The sequence below is a fragment of the Neophocaena asiaeorientalis genome, unplaced genomic scaffold, assembly GCF_003031525.2.
Source record: "Neophocaena asiaeorientalis asiaeorientalis breed wild unplaced genomic scaffold, Neophocaena_asiaeorientalis_V1.1 scaffold251, whole genome shotgun sequence".
Taxonomy (NCBI): Eukaryota; Metazoa; Chordata; class Mammalia; order Artiodactyla; family Phocoenidae; genus Neophocaena; species Neophocaena asiaeorientalis.
This window is the reverse complement of record NW_020173377.1, coordinates 6,537,801-6,555,457: the sequence shown is the minus strand read 5'-3', so window position 1 is coordinate 6,555,457 and position 17,657 is coordinate 6,537,801. Positions and strand designations below refer to the sequence as shown.

Genomic DNA, 17,657 nt, shown 5'->3' with positions numbered 1-17,657 from the left:
ACCCCCAGTTCCAGAAAAATCTGCAAATGCACAGGATCACAAAAGTAGTTTCACCGGCTTCATAGATTCCTTCCCAAGGACCCCAGGTTAAAGTGTCTGGACGGGCTCGGACACTAGCGGTTCCAAGAATTCACGGGGGACTGCAATGAGAGCCTGCTCCCACCCCGCAGGAGAGCTGCCACTACCCAGGCCCCTGTCGTCACCCTCTTATCAAATCTACCAACTGAATTAGGGGGAGGGGGCAGTGAAGGTGAAACTAGAGCTGCCATCCCCTCTGCAACACCCCCATCCAGTGGCCAAAGGTAAGAATTGCAATTTTCCTCCAGAACACCTGATACCCTGTAGGATTTGTACGCTTTGCAAAGCCCACCAAGGCAATCCAGATTCCTGGACTCCGGACACTGAGTACACTTCAGCCCACTGAAAATCCCTTTGCCTTAAAGAGTTGGAGCACTCAAATTGCAGAGTTCCTATTTAGGTGAGAATAGTAATGATGGTTGTAGTTTTTTTAGTTACTATTTTATAGGTAAGATTTATCTCACAGGCATATATTTTAAATACATCTCATTTAGTTCCCACAGCCCATGGTACAGATGCAAAAATTGAGGTCAAATGCTAAGTCTTACATTAGGAAGTGGCAGGGCAGAACACAAACCCAGACTGGTTGGATTCCATTCAGTTCCAGAGACCCTGCACCGTTATGTGCTAGTACCTCTCAGATCAGCCCAATGGTTACTGGGCACCTAATTTAGTCCTGCATGCTTTCTACAGGACCTAATTTTGTTCCACTATTATTCTATTCTGTTTTTAGACCTTAGACTACAGAGTAGCCACTCTCCACAACATGAAAGACAGAATGACGTGCTACGGCAAATAATAGTTCTGCTCTCTTATCCCTTAGGAACCACGGGAAAGGTGATGACACAGAAATATTTCGACATGTACTCTGGAGGTAGGCACCACTGTTGGCACTGAAGTCGAGGGCGGGCTGAGCTCCTTCCTGTGGCAAGAGGCTATCTGGGTGCCAGGGAGTTTGGCTCTTGTTTCCAGGGACCCAATCAGAAAGCGGCACAGTGCGGGGGGGGGGGCCATCCTGCTGCCTTTGAAACTCCTTTCTGCTGTCTTACTGCGCACTCCCTGATGCAGATCCTGAGGCAAGGATTCAAGTGCGGTGTTTATTTGGGAGGAGGTGATCTCAGGGAATGTCAGTAGGGAGTGGGGGAGTGAGCCGGGGAAAGGAAGGCAGCCAGCGCAGAGCGTTATGGAGCCACGATCGCTGCGGGGAGCCAGTGTAGAACACGTGCCCCTGAGACACCCCGAGGGGCAAGGAAGCCGCGGTGCTCCTACCCCTATTCCTTGGCACTTCCCACGCTTCTGGCCTGCCCCAGGGTACAAAGGAGGATGTGGAGGCCGGAGAAGACCTTCAGGCAAAGAAATGCTGCTGCTGGCAGTGGGAGGCCAGGCACGTGTGCACTGAAATGCTGAGGACGAGGGAATGTGGCCCTGTTTGCTCTGCTAGGTAGAAGGTATTTTTTTTAAGCCACAGGGTCGCTATCAAGCCCAAGGACAGGACAAGGCCTCCCGAAGCCCAGAAAGGACAGCTCTGAGGCTCCAAGCTCTCTGCATCTTTCTGCAGATGTCTTTTCTTCTCTCTAACCTAGACATGCTTTCTGAGCTGCTCTCTACCCATGGGCACCCCTTACTCAGGAAGTCACTTTCTCCTTGTCCTTAGCACGGCCCAGCAACAGGGCACCGACTCACCTGGGCTGGAGGCCCGGATACCTAAGTCCCCACCAGCAGCTTGCTCCCTGACAGGCCGCCCGGCAAAGCTGTGGGTGGAGGCGGGACTCTCACGCAGGCTTGAGACTTCTTCCAAAACGTGGTGGAATCAGTCCCGGGCCCAATATGCCACTTGCTGCCCAGCCGGCAACCCAGCCCCCCACCAACACAGGAGCCTCAGCAGGAGCAAAAAAGCAGCAGGGTGGCCCCTTGCAGGCAGCAGAGGTCTGGGCCCTGCAAGGACTGGCTTCCGCCAGGATAGATGAACTGAGCTCAGCCTCCTTCTCGGCGCCCGGCTCGACTCAGTATCCCTCTGTGTCCCCGTGATCACAGGGCCAGCTCTGGGCTTGGGCATTAAGGGCGCTGAGCGTGAGACCCCTCACCCCAGAAGCTCCTCGCAGAATGGAAGGGCCCTCCTGCTGCCGATCAGCTGTTTTCTTCTATCCTCAATCTCCCACCTTTGCCTCCGTCTCCAGGGAAAACCTACCTCACTGCACCCACCTAAATATGTGAGCCCAGAAGGGGAGAAATCACCAAGCAGCAGAGAGCAGGAAGCCCCCTTGGCTTTACAGACAAAGGAGGGGCCGAAATGGGGGAAATGGAAGTCTGCCACCCAGTAGTCACAGCAGGGGAAGGTGTTCAGAAGGTGACCGGTGACAGCATCCTTAGAGACAGGAGCCGGGAATGTGTCTTGGGCTCAGGGCTTCCCACAATGGCCGTCTTCCAGCCGAGTCCCACCTCACAGATAGGGTCTGCAGGGCCAGAGGACGTGCTCACCTGGAGCCTGCATCAGGGCCCGTGCAGACCTCTTCCAGGTGTGCCCCCCATGCTACAGACACACCCATAGGACTGAGGGGTGGCCAGGGGACGGCTGCTGCTGGAGGAGAGGGTGGCAATGACAGAGCTTGGACAGGCAGGGTGGGTGTCCACATGCAGGCATGCATAGCCCCTCCTGGTACAGGACAGAGCTGGAGACGGGTGAGGAGAGAGCGGAACAGGCCATGGGCCGAGGGCAGGGACCTTCATTTGTCCTCTGTCCAGGGTGGCCTGGGACCAGGTTATGGTAAAGGTCATCTCTGGAGTCAGAGATTTCAGGTTGGGTGACCTGAGGCAGGTGACATCTCTTGAGCCTCGGTTTTGTCATCTATAAAATAGAGGTAGCCATAGACCTCCACTTCATAAGCTGGATGTGAGAATTAAATGATAACCTGCAATAATCAGGGGGAGGGACCCAGCCTGGCTGGGGGAGGAGCCTAGGGAAGCTTTATCTCCCTTCCCTCTTCCCTCACTCCATCCATGTGATTCGGAAGCAAGGAGGTCATCTGTCAAAACGAAAAGGGAAAAAAATAAAAAGATAAACCAAGTTTTATAATGCCTTATCATAAACTTGGACGTAACCATGGCTGATGGGGAACAAGAAACAGAAGCCTTTTGAGAATAAGCCGCCACTTCCCACAGAAGACGAAAAAAAAGAAGATGGCTTTTCGAAGTGAGAAGATAGTTATCAGAAGGTACACTTCGTCTTTTCCAAACATCCACTGTCCATTCCAGACAAGAGCCAGCTCTTGCTGTCTGCTGACAGCTCAAACCAATTGATGGTACTTTCAGAGCTCCCACTTTTTGTCTCAAGAGTTCAAGGGCTGCTGTGGTCATTGACTGGAGGTCTCCGTGTTACAGAGCAAGTTGGTGGCTGGCCTTGCTTGGGGGACTCGACTTTTCCTCCGAATTCAAGGGATACCCACAGAATAGTAAGAATCAGGGCAGCTTCATGGGCACGCAGGCTGTGAGCAGGAAAGTCACACAGGGCCCCTTGCTTAGAAGAAACTTGATTTGATGCTCTGCCTTCACCATCTTGAAATTATTAATAAATTTTCAACAAAAGGCCCACGTTTTCGTTTTGCACTGGGCCCTGAAAATTATGTAGCCAATCCTGCTAATAATTGTAATTCTGTTATAACGCACTTACTGCAAGCCCAGAGTCATCGTCACATTTGAGCTTTACAGAAATGCTCTGAGCAGGGCTATTAATTATTCTCCTTTGACAGATGTAGCCCCTGCTTTGCCCACCAGGCCAATCTTGCCCATACTTCCTCCACTGTTCAAGAGCCCTCTGTATAAGTTATGCCTTATCCAGAGTACTCTTTGCACTGTTTGTGTGTTCCTTTAAATCAGCTCATTCACTTTTTTTAAACCTAACTAAATATATCTTAAAAGGAAATTATATCACTGCCCTAAGTAGAAAGCCGTTATCTTTTTTTATTCATGGAAGGTGACCGTAAAAATGAGCACAACAGAAAAAAAACCAGTGTCGTTGAGGCAAGCTGCACGCTGATGCCTCCCCAGGTGCTGTCCCCAGACCTGCTCTGTGTTCAATCCAGAGATCTCTCAAGTGCAGGCAGGCGTTAGAGATGAGAATGGAGCCCTGCTCCTTGACATAAGCTGGAGAGTTGTGGAAGCCCCATGTTCTCTCTCAGTGGCCCGAGTTGCCCGGTGGGTGTACCCTCTAAAGTCAGCACAGATAGGCTGGGTGCATCTTAAACAGTGTAGAAGGGGCAGCGGAGCTCCTGAGAGGTGACTGTGCTCGGTCCCCTGGGGGGGTAGACCTTCAAGGGCCCTTACGCCATGGTTCTTACCCCAGCTGCAGAGCAAAATCGCCTGGGAGACTTTCAAATTCCAGAACCCACCCCAGACCATCTGAATGAGGATGCCCTCACCCTATGCAGATGGAGCTCAGTGTCAGGCTGCCCAGGCATTCCTGGATCGTTAGGGCCATAGGAGAGGATGAGAATGAACAGCAGTCTTTCGCCTAAATGACCAGCACGTCGTTTTTCCTTCCTCCCACAGATGCTAACCTCCTGGTGAAATTCCTTAAAGAAATTCCAGAGGGCACGCTGGTGCTGGTGGCCTCCTACGATGACCCGGGGACCAAGTAAGTGGGAACCTCCGCCTGCCAGGCCACGGGGAGAAGCGAATCAAAGACCTCCAAACTGCAGGTCCTTTTCCTCCTATCCTGCTGGCTCCAGCTTCTGACACCTTCTCCTAAGGAACCAAGCAGACAAGCGCACAAAGAGATGTTCTGGGGGGTTCATCATAGCCGTGGTCACAAGAGTGAAAAACTGGACACACTCTCCCTGCGCAGTGATAGCGAACTGGTGACAGAAATCATGATATATGGCGATATAGGACGTATTATTATATATACATAAAAGAGGATATACTGCATCAAAAATGCCGATGTAGAAAATATTTAAGGACACGAAAGAATGTTCACCCTTTAGTATTAAGTTAAAAAAAGGAAAAAAAGAAGCAGTTTACAAAAGAATTGGTATAATCCCACAGTGCACGAGGGAAAAAAGGCATGAAGGAAATATACTAAAATTTTACAATGATTATGTCAAGGGGGGGTGAAACTAAGTAATTTTTAGTTGCTTTGTAAAGTTCCATATTTTCCAAGTGAACATCTATTATATTTGCAAAAAGAAGCAAAACCGTTGTAACGCTTCGCCAGTCCCTCGGATTGGCTTTCGGAGAAGCATCCTGGCCACTCTGCCCTGTTTCTCCTGAGCTCGGGAGAGGCTGCTGCCCTCTCTGGAGGAGGGGTGGAGGGTGAGTCAAGGGCCTGAGACGCTCCCTCTTCTCCTATCCCGAGCTCACCGTCCTCTCTGGTCCCCTGCAGGATGAATGATGAAATCAGGAAGCTCTTCTCCAACTTGGGCAGCACCTATGCAAAGCAGCTGGGCTTCCGGGACAGCTGGGTCTTCTTGGGGGCCAAAGACCTCAACAGTAAAAGCCCCTTTGAGGAGGTGAGTTCCTCGCAGCCTCCCTGTCCCAGTGAAGGAGGGGATGGGAGTTGTGGGGGACAATGCCAGGAATGGACAGACAAGGGCTGGGGTGGCTTGGAAAGGACACATGGAGCAATGTGAGGAGGGCTACCCAGCGGTCGTCCACCCCGGAGATCAGGGCGGCCTGATTGGCTAATCCCCCAGCAGGAAGCAGCCTTGACCAGGTGGGTCATATATAAATACATAGATACATAGGTAAGTACCAAAAAGGAGAAGGAAAAAGATAAAAAAATAAAAAGGATGAAAGGAAATTAAGGCATGGAAGAAAGGGAAAGGAATGTAGAGGTGAAGCTCGCATGATGGGGCAGGGGGAGAGTCCAGAGCAGGGAGTGGGATGCCCAGCTTCTGGTCCCCGCTGCGATCCCCTCCTTCCTCCCTGCCTCAGTCTCCCCACCTGTAAAGGGGCAGGTTTGTGCCAGGGGAGCCCCAAGTTCCCTTCTAAGTTCCCTTGGAGAGGGTGAACTTGCACCAAGAAGGGGACACAGGAGGGCCGCCCTGAGTACACGGAGGGAGTTAGGAGGGGTCCGTGATCTGGCTACAGTCACTACCCAGGTGTGGCCCAAGCAAAGTGCACCTGGGAGGCATCCAGAGGTAGGGCTTGAGGAGCCCTCACAGGAGGAAGGGGGAGTCAATGACTGTTGGGGGCCCCAAGGAAATGCTGCACCTTCTCCCCTGCACCCCTTGCAGGACAATCGCCATGTGTGCATCCCCAGCTCAGAGCAATTCCAAAACCTGGGAGAACTGGCCAGGCTTCCCCAGCGTGAAGTTGGCCAGTCTCTGGTGGTAAGAACGTTCAGCTCTGCCCAGATCCAAGACGGGAAGCTAAGAGTCAGTGATTCAGACATATATAGGACCAGTGAGGAAAGGGAACTCTGTCCTGGAGGCAAGGGGGAGCCATGGTAGGTTTAAGCGGGAGAGTAAACAGATCAGATTGACAACAAGAAAGACTAGTATTCAGCAAGTGCTTGCTCTGTGCAGGCGCGGCTGAGCAAATGACTTGCAGGATCTTATTTAACCCACAACAAGGTAGGCGCCATGAGCACCCATCCCATCTCACAGACAAGGATCCAGAGCCTTGGAGAAGTTTTAACCCGCTTGCTCAGTGATAGGGATGCATTTCTCATCCAGGTCTGCAGTTTCCCCAAGGACTTCCTGTCCTCATACTTTTAGAATGGCCTCCCTGCCTGTGCATGGAGAGCACTGTGAAAGGGGCGCAAGTCAGAAGGCAGGGAGGAAGGCAATGCGATAATCAGATGAGACCCAGCAGCCTGGAGCGGGAGGGGCTGTGGGAGGCAGAAAAGGGACAGTCAAGAAGCCTCGTGCTGAGATCCAGGGAGGTGGGGGTGAGGCTAGAGTGGGCTGCAAGGGGGTTTGCCTTGTCTGGAAAATGCTGACCTGGTTTGTATGTGTGTGTTTCCAAGAGAATATATTCAGGTAATTAGAAATTACTTTTAAAAAGTAAGGAACAGGGCTTCCTGGTAGCACACTGGTTGAGAATCTGCCTGCCAATGCAGGGGACACAGGTTTGAACTCTGGTCCGGGAAGATCCCACATGCCGCAGAACGACTAAGCCCGTGCACCAGAACTACTGAGCCTGTGCTCTAGAGCCCGCGAGCCACAACTACTGAGCCTATGCTCTAGAGCCCACGAGCCACAACTACTGAGCCCACATGCCGCAACTACTGAAGCCCGCGCACCTAGAGCCCGTGCTCTGCAACAAGAGAAGCCACTGCGATGAGAAGCCCACACACTGCAACGAAGAGTAGCCCCTGCTCACCACAACTAGAGAAAGCCCACGTGCAGCAATGAAGACCCAACGCAGCCAAAAATAATAATTTTTTTTTAAAAAGTAAGGAATAGTGCAAAGTAGCTTGTGCTAAAGGAGAAAAGGAGAGGACCCTCTGTTTATACCCTCTGGGTGAAGGACACAGGGGCAGGGGCCTGGGGCTCCAGAATGTCCCTTTGGAAGGTGTCAGGGGCAGGACTCTCTAGGAAGAGGCAGGGCGGGCGCTGTTCTTCCTTAAAGCGCAGCTTCCAGCCCCAACAAAACTGGGCCAATTACAGCAGAGAGGAGCACGTAAGTAGAGAAGAGTCGGCACCACCTTTTTTCTGATGTCTGATCAGCTGACTGCATCCCATCACCCAAAAATGAACCAAAGACCCCCGACGTGATTAACACCATTCTGTCTTTTGTTCTCCCACATGGGAAACAGGGTTTCAGAGAAGCAGCATCTAGAATTTATTTTTCCTTCCTAAGGGTTAGCCACAGTTATCCCACCTGTAGATTTTATCATTTACATTCTTTTTTCCATAAATTAAACCTGAGCATTTGAAACACAATCTTAACTGATTTTATTCTCTTTATACATTTATTATTAATATTAATTAATATTACACACTGGTTCCACGACTTACCAACTGGATAGCCATAGGCAGTTACTTTGGTTCTCTGTGCCTCAGTTTCCCCATCTGTAAGGTGAGATGATAACAGCGAGCAGTTCTTAGGGCTATTGTGAGGATTAATTACAGAAGGTGCTTTGTGCCTGGCATAGAGCAAGCATTCACGAATTGCTAGAATGCTTCCTTTTTCTATTGAAGTATAGTTGATTTACAATGTCGTGTCAACTTCTGCTGTACAGCAAAGTGTTTCAGTTATACGTATACATTCTATACCTTCTTTTTTGAATATTCTTTACCATTATGGTTTATCACAGAATATTGAATATAGTTCCCTGTGCTACACAGTAGGACCTTGCTGTTTATCCATGCGACATATAATAGTTTGCAGCTAGGATGCTTCTTTTTCTTCTTCTTATTATTATTATTATCATTTGGGACGTCCTAGAGGGGCTAAAGCTCTTCAAGCACCACTCCCCACATACTTGGTACCAGCGCCCCCTGTCCAGGGCATGACAGGCAGTGACTAGGCTCTGATCTCATCTCTGAAACCTTGGGCAAGTTATCCTCCCCAGCCTCAGTTTACCCATTTGTGAAATGGGCTGGAAATATCCAACCCTCCCATGCCCCTCATGGGACAGTGGCGAGGATGAAGTGAAGCCATTTAGGTTTTAAAGCACAACGCAGATGCAGGCGTGAGTCCTAACATTGTCAGTGTCTCTCTTCTGTCTCTCTAGTTCTTAAAGAACAACCCAGACGTGAATAAATACGACGGCTGGCCGGAGCTGCTGGAGCTGGAGGGCTGTGTGCCCCAGAAGGTATATTAGGGCGGCCGTGGCTCTTCCTGGGCCAGGGCCCGAGGATGCTTCTGCCTGACTTAGGAGTCAGAGCCCAGGCTCACTGCGAGCCGGACTGACAGGAGGAGACGGCCAGCAGAGGAGGAGAGGGAAGAGGGAACAGGAGTGTGGAACGTGCTGAGGGTCCTCCAGTACCCTGCACGCTTTCCCCGTTGGAAACAAAGCCCCCGCTGGGTGGAGGCGTCCTACCCGGAGGTGGCCGGCCTCAGAGGGTCCTTCCGGAGCCGGCTGTCTGTGGAGAGAACAGGTGTGCTTTCCTTCAGGGACTGCTGACTGTGGCTCCCAAGGAAGGACAGGATGGACTGCCTGCACCTGAGCACAATTAAATTTTATTTTTGATGATTTTGAACAAACTTTTCCACCCCTTGATGTGCAGCATTTCCCCTGGGGTGGTCTAGACTGAGTCTGCTCGGCCACAAGTTCCAACAGGTTGGTGACGGCTTCAAGCACCTGGTTAAGCAGCTAGAAAGGAGGTCGGCTCCACAGGGATTACTTTTAGGTGTGAAAGAATCCTGGGCTCCCAGTGTGAGGTGTAAGATCCACAGGAACAGAGACAGCCAGAGGACCCGACACGGAGAACACTGTCTTCACCTGCTGTTTGAGTGAGAGCTGGAGAAAATCCAGATCTGGAGAGGGGGAAGCAAGGAGATCTGAGAAAGGCTGCAAGGAACAGCCAGACCGAAAGGCTTCGGGGAAAACATCCCGGCTGTCTCCGTGTGGGTTCCCTCGGGAGCAGCCCCGAGATAAGGATTCGAGTACAGGTTGTTTATTTGGGAAGTGATTCTAGAAAACACCCATGGCAGATGGGAAAGTAAGACAAGAAAGAGAAGGCAGCCAAGAAGGGGTGTGTTGTCGACTCAGCTACTGCTGGGGGTGAGTGGAACTTAATCCCACGGGGAAACCTTAGGAATCGGTGTAGGACACACACCTCAGAGATCTCAGTCAGAGGTGAGGGAGCTGGGGTACTTATACACCAACTCCCATCGGCCATCGTTGGAGGGCTGCTGGTATTGGGGCTGATGTGAATTCCTGGGCCCTTCTGGTCTGACCTGTGTGGGAAAGAGCGGCCTTCTTGCCTTTGCAGAGAGTCCTTGGCCGAGAGATGTCAATACCAGCTGCTGGAGGCCACTGAAGTGGTGAGGCCCAAGGGATATGGTGCTAAGACCCAGCCTGGGGTCTCTGAGAAGGGCGGGGGGGCAGGGGGGAGACCAAATCCTGGGAGGGGGCATGGGAGCAGAAAACACCGGTACTCGGGCTCCTGGAGTGTGTACCAGGGAGACTGCAAGGCTCGTGGAGAAGATGCCCAGGCCCCAAGGGCAAACGCTCCAAGCAGGGGGACAGCAGAAGCTGAAGCCCTGTGAACTCCGCTGGCGTGAGTCTCACAGTTACCAAGCTCTGGGGACAGGCAGGGCTTCAAATGGGCCGAGAGGGCCTGGGGTAGAGAAGGACAGAGTGTGGGAACCTGTGTCAGGGGCCATGGCAGGCTGGGGCAGGGGCTGCAGTCGTGATCCATGATCACGGCTGGCTCAGAGGGCCTTGAGCAGGCTTGACTGAGGAAGTCAGCAGAAGGCGCCCAGCCAGCCACCTGCCGGTTCCGTAGCCCCTCCTCCCCCAAGCACAGTCGCTCACTCTCAGGGGAGAGTTTGCTGGCAGCCCCCCCAACCACTTACACAGACACCCACATCCATGTACCGCTTGACAGCACTGGGAGCAAGTGGATTTGCTCCGATCCTCTCTTTTTGTTCCAAGTGGCAGGACCCTCCTCCCACACCTGACGTGCTGACAGAGGGCTGCCCCTGAACCCCAGTGCCCTTCCTTCCTGACCCCCAGGACCAATTGGTCAATCCTGGGGTGAGGGGAGGCTGCTTCTGAAGGCCCTGGACCCTGACCAAGCCCCTCAGTTTCTCTTAGCTGACTCACTTCCATTCTAATGGGTAGTTACACCTCGCAGGCAGCATGGCCGGACAGAAAGGCTGGCCCGGCTCTGAGCACTGGCCCTGCTACCCGCTAGCTGAACACGAGCAGGTCACGTCACCTCTCTGAGCCACAGTTCTCCTTTGAGAAATGCGGGGAGGGTATCAGTCTCTCAGGGGCTTGTGGACATTAAATAAGATAAAATAGCCACATCACCAGAAGTCAAAGAAGAAAATATGTATATAAGATGTTTGGGAAAACATCTGGCCAGATACCCTCTCTGGGGATGAAGGTGCAGGCAGTATCCATGATTACCATACACGACTTCTGTATTTTGGATTTTTTTTCTTTAAAACAAGCAAAATAACCTTATAAAATTAAAAGAGAACCAAAAAGACTGCTAAAGTGAGTTCATAGCCAGGAACAGGGCTAGGCAGAGCTCTCAGCAGGGGCCACTCTTTAAAAAGGACCACCTGGTTGTAGTACTTTTTTAGAAGTTGCATTGCACAACACTTCAAAGAAGGAAGAAAATGTCAATGGGGGGAGCTTCCCTGGTGGCGCAGTGGTTAAGACTCTGCACTCCCAATGCAGGGGGCCCAGGTTTGATCCCTGGTCAGAGAACTAGATCCCACCTGCATGCCACAACTAAGAGTTCACATGCCACAACTAAGAAGCCAGCAAGTTGCAACTGAGAGTCTGCATGCAGCAACTAAAAAAGATCCAGCATGCCACAACTAACGAGCCCACATGCCGCAACTAAGGAGCCCATGTGCCACAACTAAGGATATGGCAAGCTGCCACTAAGGACCTCGCCAGCCGCAACTAAGACCCAGGCAACCAATAAATAAATAAAATAAATATTAAAAGAAAAGAAAACGTCAACAGGATGAATCAGGGAATCGGGGAAGGGTCTCCTGGAGACAGGGAGCTTGGAAGGGCAACACAGTGAGAAGGTTGGTGCCCCACCCATGTCCTCTCTCCCAGCTTGTGCTGAGACTAGTCAGTCTGCACTCTTCTTGGGAGAACTGCTCTTGGGCTCCTTGAAACTTCTTTGCTCCCAGGTGCAAAGAAGAGAGGGCAGGGGGCTTCCCTGGTGGCACAGTGGTTGGGAATCCACCTGCCAATGCAGGGCACATGGGTTCGATCCCTGGCCTGGGAAGATCCCACATGCCGTGGAGTAACTAAGCCCGTGCGCCACAACTACTGAGCCTGCGCTCTAGAGCCTGTGAGCCACAACTACTGAGCCTGTGTGCCACAACTACTGAAGCCCGCGAGCCTGGAGCCTGTGTTCCGCAACAAGAGAAGCCACCACAATGAGAAGCCTGCGCACTGCAACGAAGAGTAGCCCCTGCTCGCCAGAACTAGAGAAAAGCCCGCGTGTAGCAAGGAAGACCAACGCAGCCAAAAATAAATTAATTAATTAAAAAAAAAAAAAATGAAGAGAGGCCAGGAAGTGCCAGAGTTCACATCAGCCCGGGATGGTCCATAGCTAATGACTGCCTGGCTGGGAACGTGAAAGCCCAGCTTCTGGTCTTGGGGCAGGATAACCATGAGGCGTAATTTATACTCCAGAGTTCCCTGTGGACTCAAATGGAAGCTGGGACTTTGCCTGGAAGCGTCCCTTTGCTCAGTTGCTTCCACTTCCCCATCCTCTGCTCCCCCACTCCCTTACCTGTGTCCCCCCAGGGGCCAGTCCTTAATAAATCACCTGCATGAGATCCTCATCCCAAACTCAGCTTCTGGGGGACCCGTGCTAGGAGAGGCAGTGGGCGTGGCCAGCTGGATGGGACTGAGCACAGGCCTGGACTGAGAGACAAGACCACCCTGCCTGCAGGCAATGTCCTTAAACGTCACTTCTCGAGGCCACCCCGGGCCTCGCTGGGGCGGGCATCACAAAGTGGCAAACACCCGTCAGACTCTCAACGTCATCTCAGGGCACTGTGGCCACTGTAGGGACGCCCAGGTCAGTTTGAGATTGGGGCAGGACAGAGTCCAAAAACAACAGCTGTAGAGAGTTGAGTCTGTAACGCTGAGTCTATTACCCACTAAGAGTCAGTTTCCTCACTCAGCCAAAAGTTATTGCTCACCTGCTATGTGTCAGGAACTGGGTACTTACTGGGGATACCTTGGTGAAGAAAACCAGGCACGGCTCCTGCTCGTAGCCTAGGAGGCACACGGATCAAGAGGCAATATGGCTTGATAAGGACTATGTTGGGGGAAAGATTGCAGGAGCAGGGAAGGCACCCTGGAGGAGGCAGCAACAACGGTGAGGCTTGGGGTGTGTCAGAAGTCACCAGGCAGAGGGGAGGGAGGGGTGTGCAGGCGAGGCAAGAGCATGAACCAGGCCTGCAAGGGGCAGAGGGTGGGACCCAAGGGCTGAGCGGCAGAGCTGAGAGCCCAAAGGGCCCGTGGGCTTGGCCAAAGTCTCTCAGACTTTGCCCAGGAGCCCTGGGGACACAGTGAGAGATTTAAGCTGGGGTCGACATGATCGGATATGCTGTTTTTAAGAAATTCCTCCTGGATGATGTATGGAGAAGGGAGTGGAGGCAGGAAGGCCAGTGAGGAAGCTGCTGTATCATCCAGGTAGAGAGGGTGGTGGCTTGGCCAGGAGACAGGATGGAAAAAGGGGACCAGTCTCAGGGCTATTCAGGAAATAAAATGGACAAGACTTGGGGACTGACTTTCTCATCATCGGGGTGGACAAGCCTTCAGGAATCTCTGCAAGGTACTCATGACCTCGGAATTTGGGTCTTATATTTCCCTACTCCCTGCCCACCAACATGCCACTGCTCTCCCGCCGGAGTGAGGATGGGGCCGTGAGGGGAGGGGGTGTATCTGTTCCCTAAGCCACAGAGAGGTCTTTCCAGTAGCTGTAATTCTGATCCCTGCCAGTAGGTGGCAGCCCAAGATAGAAAGGGAAGGGTGGTAAGGTTTCCCTGCTGTCACCCAGTTCTTGGGAAAGGTGTTGTGCTTAGTGGACTGGTTACCTGGGACTTACCAATGGGCAGTGGACTTAACACCACTATCATTAGCAGCGTCATAATAGTAGTACCTGACTTCTATGGAGAATTGCTGTTGTCCAAATATGCTCTGCACAGAGCTTTACACGAATTACCTCATTTCATCTTCACAGCCCCTTGGGGTGGGGATCCTTGTTATTCCTTTTACACATGAGGAAAATGAGGCTCAGAGAGGTCAAGTGACTTGTCCAAAGTCACACAGCCAAGGAGCCTCAGAATAAAGATTGGAATTCCAGTCTATCTCTATCACTATAGGAAACAGACTCCTCTTCAGAAACACTTGCCCTAAAACTACTCGGAGGTAAACAGTGTTTCCTGTCCCCCTGTACCCTTCCCCCTTTTACTCCCCCTCCCCTTCCTCCTCCTCCTGCATGCCTCTGAAGACATTTGAAAACTGCTCAGAACTTCTGAGTTAAGAGTCTCACCGTCTACCATCATTCTTTGGGAATGATGGAGAGGGCTGGGTTTGAGAGATTTGGAACTCCTCTTTTCAAAACTCTCCCACATTTTGCAGTTCTTGCTTGTCTCCACAAGGTTATGGGTCAAGAAGGAGCAGAAGTTTATCCCCGTTTTGCAGATGAAGAAAGAGAAGTTAAGAGCTGTGCCCAGGCCACACAGTGAGACCAGGCAAAGCTGGATCTGGAACAGCTAGTCTTGACCCGTCACCACCAACCGTCATTCCATAAATCATGTGTGTCTGTATACCAAGCATCTCCCCGGTGTCAGGCCCTGAGCTGCGCTCCGGGGCCACAACCCTCATTCCTCCTACCCATGGCACGGGGTCCAAAGGGTGCATTTCAGACCCGCATCCTGCCAGGAGCCGGGCTTCAGACCTTCAGCCAATCAAGGCCTCCAGTCAGGCAGGCCTTTAGTGTGGCTCGTAAGCCATATTTCAGCAGGACTCCAAGCAGATGGGGAAAAATTAATAAATGTATAAAATTCCTTTTCTCTCTTCCCATCCCACCAAGAGCCAAGCCAGTGGATAATTATGGGATGGCTGACAAAGGAGTTTGATCTTCAGGGCTGACTTACGGCGTTTTTCCTGCTCTGGCTGACTGCTAATTTAGTCACTGCTCTTTCCAATTTTGTGGGTGCTCTGCTTACTGCAGGAAATCAGAAACTGCACCCAGCCATGACTGGAACAGGGAGAAAAGGAACGGGGAGCAACTGAGGCAGGGGCTGGACCAGGAGAGGCAGCAGAAGGAAGAAACCACACTTCTGCTTGGCTGGAGGGGGCAAAGGTGTTGGGGGAAAGACAGCAACAACAATAACAGTATTGATAATTGCCATACAGGGAGCACTTGCGGTGAGTCAGGGCTGTGTTAAGCATCCTACATACTTAGACTATTTCATCTAATCCTCCATCATTTATTTATCTGCTCCACCAGTATTTACTGAGTGACTGCAACATGCCAAGCGCTATTCTAGACCCAGGGGGTAAACTGATGAACAAGACAGACCAGGTCCCAGCCTTTGTGGAGCTGCCATTCAGGTAGGGAAAGCAAACAATAAACACAGAAATAGGATCATTTCAGTTTCTGACAAGTGCTATAATAAATAATAAACAGAGAGCCCGGGAGGCTACTTTGTAATAGGGAATCAGGGAAGGCTTCTCTGAGGAGGTGATGATTGAGCCTGAAGGATAAAGAGGAAAGAATCATGCGAAGATCAAAAAATGGAGTCAGGGAGAGAGATGGGAAACATTTCAGGCAGAGAGAGCAGCAAGTGCAAAGGTCCTGAGGTGACGCGGAAAGTGGTAAGACCGGAAACTGTCAGGGAGATAGGGGTGTGGGAAACGAAGTCCAAGAGGCAAGCAACACTTGATAAATCAGACCTTGTGGACCAGGGGGGATTCCATTCTATGGGCAAAGTTGGATCTAGAATACCTAATCCTTGACTCTTCACCACCAACTGCCATTTCATAAATCATCTGTGTCATAAATCATCACTGCACCAGGCACTGTGCTGGAAGAAAGGGAATGGTGCCAGGGTTTCCTCACCCACCCAGCTCCTGGGAAAGGGTATTGTGCTTAATCAAACTGGTTACCCGGGACTTGGCGGTGGGCAGTGGGTCAATCACTGGAATTATTAACAGCAGCATCTAAAGTCTATGGAGAATTGTTGTCGTCCGAATCCTCTGCTCAGAGCTTTACGCGAATTACCTCATTTCACCCTCACAGCCCCACTGGGTGGGACCACTGTCAGTCCGCTTTGGTCAAGAGGAAGATTTATAAAGCAGGGAATGACGGGATCTGATTTAAGCTGTAACAAGACGATGGCTTCAGCTGCACCCACCTTCCCTTCTAGCCCCCAGAGCAGCCCCGTGCGCTGTGGTTATCTGACCCCACGCATGCAGGTGAACCTGTGGCTCAGAGGTCAAATCACGTGAGGAACAGAGCTGTGACTCCAGGCCAAGGTGACTCCAGCCTGAATCTTGCTCCAGGCCGGCGACAAGCAGAGGGAAAGGGGTGGAAGTGAGGAGGAGGGTGACTGTGGGGGGACGCCGAGAGCTTGGCTCCCAGCCTGGAAGCCGGCCTCCAGGTATTTTCCTGGCCCGAGCCCAGACCAGCCGCCCTGCCTGGACAGCCGACCCGGTGAATGAAGTGTTCTGCTCGCAGTGTCTCTGCTCGGGGAGAGCCCCGGCCCCGAGTGTCTTCTGAGATCTATTATTAATGGGGCTGAGCAGCCTGAAGGTCACATCCCCACACAAGCCCGCCCGATCCCCCGCCCCGGCCGCCCCAGGCAGCCTCCACCGTCTGGGCCAGTCTGCTGGCGAGAAGGTCAAGGCCTGCCCGCCGGGCCGCCAGAGGTCACCCGCCTGCCGAGCTGCCGGCTACAGAGGGCAGAGGACCGCTCTGCTTCTCCCCGACCCCGGCTGCCTCAGTGTCCCCTCCTGAGAGGGGCAGGGGTGCAGGAGGTGAGAAGCCACAGGGACCCCAGGAGGGCATGTGGCCGCCCGGGGACACCGGGCCCCTCGGTCAGGATCAATCACCCTAAGCCTGTCTGAGGAGCTGCCGGCTTAGGAGCAGCTGTGAAAGCCGCCTTTGTGCCTGAGAAGAATGAGCCGCCGGAGGACGGGGGGCGCTGGCCCAGGGAGCCCCTCGGGCCCCGGCTCCTGAGACAGCACCGCAGTGAGGACCCCCGGGCCTGGTGCCCTCTTCGTGCCATGGGAGCTGCCCAGGGGAAGAAGGTAGGAGCCCCTGAGGGTCCTGCTGGGGCCCTGGACACGGGAAGGGAGGCTGCACGAGCCAGGTGGGAGCCCTCACCCAGCGCCCGCCGGCTCCCTGGAGCCTCAGCCAGGCACTGCCCACCGGCCTCCCTCCCTGAGCTCACAGCTAAGATTTGCATCTAGAAACCTGGCTGAGGCTCAGGGCAAGGCTGGAGTCTGATCTCCCCATCTCTGAAAGAGACCTGGGCTGCCTAGCCCTCCCTGGTCTTCTACACACACACCTCTTTACTGCCCTGCATACAGGCTCCCTGACGCCCCTCCCTGAGCGCCAGGGGAGCCTGGCCCAGGTGGGTGCAGGAGCAAGAGAAAAAATAACGATCCTTGTAATTAAGGTGGCCAACCAATTGCTACCAATTTCTGTAACTCAGCTCCTCGTCTGTGAAGTGAGGACAATAGTAGCCACGACCTCAGAGGCTTGTCGTGAGAATTAAAAGAACCATGTAAAGTGTTTGAAAGAGTGCCTAGCACATAGTGGGCTATATACAAGCTTTAATCTGTTGTTAATAGAATTCTCTTCATATTATTATCCATCACCTTCTAAGTCTGGGATCTGCACTGGGAAGGGGGTGGTTATAGATAACACAGCCAGTGCGGCATTTCTGAAAATAAGGTCTGAAGA

General features: G+C 52.4%; 2 protein-coding genes across 2 annotated transcripts in view; both read left to right on the top strand.

The window, feature by feature from the left end:
* FAM3D (FAM3 metabolism regulating signaling molecule D) overlaps nucleotides 1–9,175 on the top strand; it is a 24,868-nt gene extending 15,693 nt beyond the window's left edge. Inside the window, exons 7-10 of the mRNA XM_024746450.1 lie at nucleotides 902–952; nucleotides 4,624–4,708; nucleotides 5,456–5,582; nucleotides 8,756–9,175. Coding sequence (XP_024602218.1) covers nucleotides 902–952; nucleotides 4,624–4,708; nucleotides 5,456–5,582; nucleotides 8,756–8,845 — 353 coding nt within the window. The 3' untranslated portion in view covers nucleotides 8,846–9,175. The remainder of the gene's footprint in view (nucleotides 1–901; nucleotides 953–4,623; nucleotides 4,709–5,455; nucleotides 5,583–8,755) is intronic.
* A 7,491-nt stretch (nucleotides 9,176–16,666) lies between these two features.
* FAM107A (family with sequence similarity 107 member A) overlaps nucleotides 16,667–17,657 on the top strand; it is an 81,172-nt gene continuing 80,181 nt past the window's right edge. Inside the window, exon 1 of the mRNA XM_024746489.1 lies at nucleotides 16,667–16,999. Coding sequence (XP_024602257.1) covers nucleotides 16,976–16,999 — 24 coding nt within the window. The 5' untranslated portion in view covers nucleotides 16,667–16,975. The remainder of the gene's footprint in view (nucleotides 17,000–17,657) is intronic.